Source organism: Oncorhynchus keta, chromosome 25 (assembly GCF_023373465.1).
Source record: "Oncorhynchus keta strain PuntledgeMale-10-30-2019 chromosome 25, Oket_V2, whole genome shotgun sequence".
Lineage (NCBI taxonomy): Eukaryota > Metazoa > Chordata > Actinopteri > Salmoniformes > Salmonidae > Oncorhynchus > Oncorhynchus keta.
The window spans coordinates 43,992,162-43,997,061 of NC_068445.1; the positions used below are offsets into that span (position 1 = coordinate 43,992,162).

The window sequence follows — 4,900 nt, forward strand, 5'->3', positions numbered from 1 at the left end:
CCCCCCCCCCCCCCCCTTTAAGATTTAGATGCACTATTGTAAAGTGACTATTCTACTGGATGTCATAAGGTGAATGCACCAATTTGTAAGTCGCTCTGGATAAGAGCGTCTGCTAAATCACTTAAATGTAAATGTAAAAATTGTCTTTGCTCAGGTACACTTATTGTGTTTTTGAGTGCATATATCGGAAATAATATCAAATCAAATGTATTTATATAGCCCTTCGTACATCAGCTGATATCTCAAAGTGCTGTACAGAAACCCAGCCTAAAACCCCAAACAGCAAGCAATGCAGGTGTAGAAGCACGGTGGCTAGGAAAAACTCCCTAGAAAGGCCAGAATCTAGGAAGAAACCTAGAGAGGAACCAGGCTATGAGGGGTGGCCAGTCTTCTTCTGTTTATGTATGTTTATGTTTCTGTTTCTGTTTAGTAATAAAGCAAAGGTTGGCAAGCAAGGTCTTTACAGACAGCTGGATTTGCTGATTATCTCGGCGACCTTGATTTAGTTGTTGGGTTGTGGGGTTTTATTTTGAAGGGAAATAACATTAATTATTTGAGAACTTTGACCCAGATGATTAAAAAAAAACTGGAATTCTGTCAATTCTGCTGTGAAATGATTCTCCTTTTATCTCCTAAGATGTCGGTCTATGGGATGAGAGCACAATAGCCAACATGCGTCAGTCTCTGCCTCGGCCTCACACAGAGGTGACGTGTATTGAAGGAGACTCCCTACAGGACAGATTCGGGGCTCTGGATGTTTCCATTTCTCTAAGGGCCAGTGTCCTGTCTGGGCTGGTGCAGGTTGGTGGTGCTGCTGAATACCTGAACCATCCCGTTCAGTCCAAAAACAAGGACCGGGTCACTCTACAGTACAGAACCACTACCAGGCCGGACATGCTCAGGTCACAGGGTATTTGAAGAAACCGTCAAAAGGGAATCAAAGGCAACACACGTGGTGATGGCTGTTCTCTATGGAGCTCAAGCATTTTTTTTTTTATCTTTGACGAACACGTCAGTGGAGAGAAATAATAATATAATAATAATAATAATATATGCCATTTAGCAGCAGAAAAGGGCTGGTGGAGGAGAAGCCGATATGCACAGTGTTATCAAGAAGATGGCTTCCTCCTTCAGTGCAGATCATATGTTATCCAGCTTGAGTGACAATGAGAAAATAAACAGTTTGTTGTATCAGTGTACACTCCACAGTGACGTAGACCATATCAATGGCTCCATGACTTATGGCCAAGCAGTACAAGCTCTTGAAACTCTCCCGAAGCACCTTGGACAACAGGGAGAGAAAGCAGTGCCTCTGTACGCATGGCTCTATCCTCTGAGGAATCTGGACACTTCAATTCAGATCACTCAAGGCTTTCTCTCCGAGGCCGAGGACGTGGTGGAGCATCTGAGGCAGGTCACCATGAGATGCCAGGACACGATGACATTATTACACGTCAACGATGACGTGATGAAATGGTTCCCCAGTGTGAAGGAAAAATTTGCAGAATTTTCTGAGCTGCTGCAGACGTACCAGTCCGAGTTTAAGAGAGGGCTGGCTATGGCAGTAAAGACCGTGAGAGAGAGTGAAGAGATGGATGAAAAGAGCCTGAGAGACATTCTCCAGAACCATGACCAATCACCATTCTGTTCTCAGCACACACATCAGTGGCTTAACAACAAAGAGGAGGAGATAAAGGCTCTGCTTATCTGCAAAGAAAAAAACATCCCCATTGTAAAGAAGGTCCAGCAGAAAGCGAACAACATCCCCACGGGGAGGGAGGTCCAGGAGAAAGCGAACAACATCCCCACGGGGAGGGAGGTCCAGGAGAAAGCGAACAACATCCCCACGGGGAGGGAGGTCCAGCAGAAAGCGAACAACATCCCCACGGGGAGGGAGGTCCAGGAGAAAGCGAACAACATCCCCACGGGGAGGGAGGTCCAGCAGGTCCAGGGAGGGAGGTCCAGCAGAACAACAACATCCCCACGGGGAGGGAGGTCCAGCAGAAAGCGAACAACATCCCCACAGGGAGGGAGGTCCAGCAGAAAGGTCCCCAGGGGAGGGAGGTCCAGCAGAAAGCGAACAACATCCCCACGGGGAGGGAGGTCCAGCAGAAAGCGAACAACATCCCCACGGGGAGGGAGGTCCAGCAGAAAGCGAACAACATCCCCACGGGAGGGAGGTCCAGCAGAAAGCCAACATCCCCACGGGAGGGAGGTCCAGCAGAAAGCGAACAACATCCCCACGGGGAGGGAGGTCCAGGAGAAAGCGAACAACATCCCCACGGGGAGGGAGGTCCAGCAGAAAGCGAACAACATCCCCACGGGGAGGGAGGTCCAGGAGAAAGCGAACAACATCCCCACGGGGAGGGAGGTCCAGCAGAAAGCGAACAACATCCCCACGGGGAGGGAGGTCCAGCAGAAAGCGAACAACATCCCCACGGGGAGGGAGGTCCAGCAGAAAGCGAACAACATCCCCACGGGGAGGGAGGTCCAGCAGAAAGCGAACAACATCCCCACGGGGAGGGAGGTCCAGCAGAAAGCGAACAACATCCCCACGGGGAGGGAGGTCCAGGAGAAAGCGAACAACATCCCCACAGGTAGGGAGGTGCCGACCCCAAACAGGACGCTGTGCTTCACGCTCACCTCACTGGGGGGTGAAGATCCATACCTTTCAACCATGAAGCAATACATACATTCTGCACTAGAGACCACCACAAACCAATCAGGGATCACCAGACAGCAGCAGACACAGCATGCCTTCAAGCCTCCAGATTTAACTGAAAAAATACAGTCTGACCTCCACTTGTTCACCACATCAAATGAAGACAGAAGAGATGGAGAGAAATTCAATTTTCTTGTTGCAGTTCTACCAGATGTCACCTTTCCTGGATCCCGCATTGGTCTGTATCAAAATGGTCGTCTTATCGGCCGCAATTTCAAGCTTGGATCAAAGCCAAATCCAGCCGAAATAACACAGATAAAACAGAACAGCTTCGGTCTGAAATTTCCTCAGTCAAAGGTCATGAGTCCTGTGAAGTACGGAATAGAGTATACCGCAGAAAGTGATGTTCAATGGACTGTTGGATATTTACCATCTGGTCCTGGATCTGTGGGTCCTGACCAGTGTAACACTTGTAAGTTGCCCGGTTTGAAACCTGACACTAAATACCAGGTTAGATACAGTGCTGTGGACAGCTCCGGTATGAGTGACTTCAGCACGGTCACCATGGTAAAGACAAACCCAAGGTCCACACCTGGACAGCCCTGTGTGAAACTGGTGGACGGAGAAGACGTCAGAGTCACATGGCGGATGGCGGAAGAGGAAGATGGTGGTCCCGTGCTACGTTATGCCGTGGAGTTACATTTACATTACATTTAAGTCATTTAGCAGACGCTCTTATCCAGAGCGACTTACAAATTGGTGCATTCACCTTATGACATCCAGTGGAACAGCCACTTTACAATAGTGCATCTAAATCTTAAAGGGGGGTGAGAAGGATTACTTATCCTATCCTAGGTATTCCTTAAAGAGGTGGGGTTTCAGGTGTCTCCGGAAGGTGGTGATTGACTACTCTACTAGGTAGAGTTCAAAGAGGCAGGTCTTGAAGGCTGGTCCCGTGTGTTAACAACGGGGCCTGAACGTACATGCACTTTATCTCAGACCTCCAGTACTTGCTACCGTGTCAGAGTCTCTGCAGTCTATGGAGAGGGGGACACAAGTAAACCCAGCACAGAAACAGACATCCCTGTAAATGGTGAGTAATCACTATGGATTTTATAACTTAATATTTATCATTAATTCATAAGATGTGATTATTCTCGAAAATCCATTACTATAATCGGTAGCATTAACCATCTGGCAAACATTCTCCATGCATCATATTGAAGCAATTTAAATCCATACAATATTGATTTATCTTTTTCAGTTTGGTCCATAGACCTCTCACAAAGGAAAGCCTCCTTCCTCCTAGAAGTGCTGAAACTCCAACCAGAGAAGAAACCAGTAGAGCTGAAGGGTTGGTCAGATGAGGAGAGTGAAGTGAGGAGTTTCCTTCAGTGTCTGCCCTACATCTCACAGCTGAGGTGAGTGTTTTCCCTGCAGCTAGAAGATCATCATTGTTTTACTAGTGAGCGACTCTTCCTTTTTGTGTTCCTGCCGTATGACATCTCCCTCTAAGAGCTCGTCATTGGCTTAACCATTTCTGACTCAGAATTTCTCGCAATAATGACGTTCATTTGAGAAGCTCTGGGAAGTTATTTTTTGACAAACAAAGGGGTTTGCACTCAAAAAGATGTCGCATAAAACCCCATTATTTTGTGTTTTTAAATACATTTTCAATGCATCAGGGATAGCGTACACAGACGTGGTGGTTTTATACAGCATAAGAATAAACAAAACATACAGTCAATAATACAGTAGAAAAATAAGTCTATATACAATGTGAGCAAGTGAGGTGAGATAAGGGAGGTAAAGGCAAAAAAAGAGACTTGAAGACTTTAATTTAAAGACCCTTGCGCCCTTCGGTCTCAACGTAGACTTTGATCTGAAGCCATTCTTGTGATTATTGTGACTTTGCCATTGTAATTGTTTGTAAACTTGTGTAGTCAAATTAATGTATGATCGTATGCTATCCATTTGTTGTTTGTATGCTGTTCTTTGTATAACATTTTAATATCTGATTATTAACCAATGATATTAGGCCACTCTTGGCCATGATTACAGACACCTGTGTCTTTTGACACTATATAAACAAGTCATCCCGCTGTGTTTGTGATTATACCCTGATGAAGACAGCTTGGCTGTCCAAACGTTGGTAATTAAATGTTTGCATCTGAGCTCCTAGAGTGTGCGGCTCTTTTATTTTCCAGTTTTCTACTCCGCTAGCCAGCACCTCGCCTA

At 46.3% G+C, this 4,900-nt stretch overlaps 1 protein-coding gene across 1 annotated transcript; it reads left to right on the forward strand.

The window, feature by feature from the left end:
* Window positions 1-568: 568 nt before the first annotated feature.
* LOC127911908 (uncharacterized) lies at window positions 569-3,379 on the forward strand. Its single transcript, XM_052479957.1, has 3 exons — window positions 569-910; window positions 1,092-1,819; window positions 2,216-3,379. The coding sequence occupies exons 1-3, from the start codon at window positions 673-675 to the stop codon at window positions 3,377-3,379; spliced, it is 2,130 nt and encodes a 709-aa protein (XP_052335917.1). The 5' UTR covers window positions 569-672.
* Window positions 3,380-4,900: the final 1,521 nt, after the last annotated feature.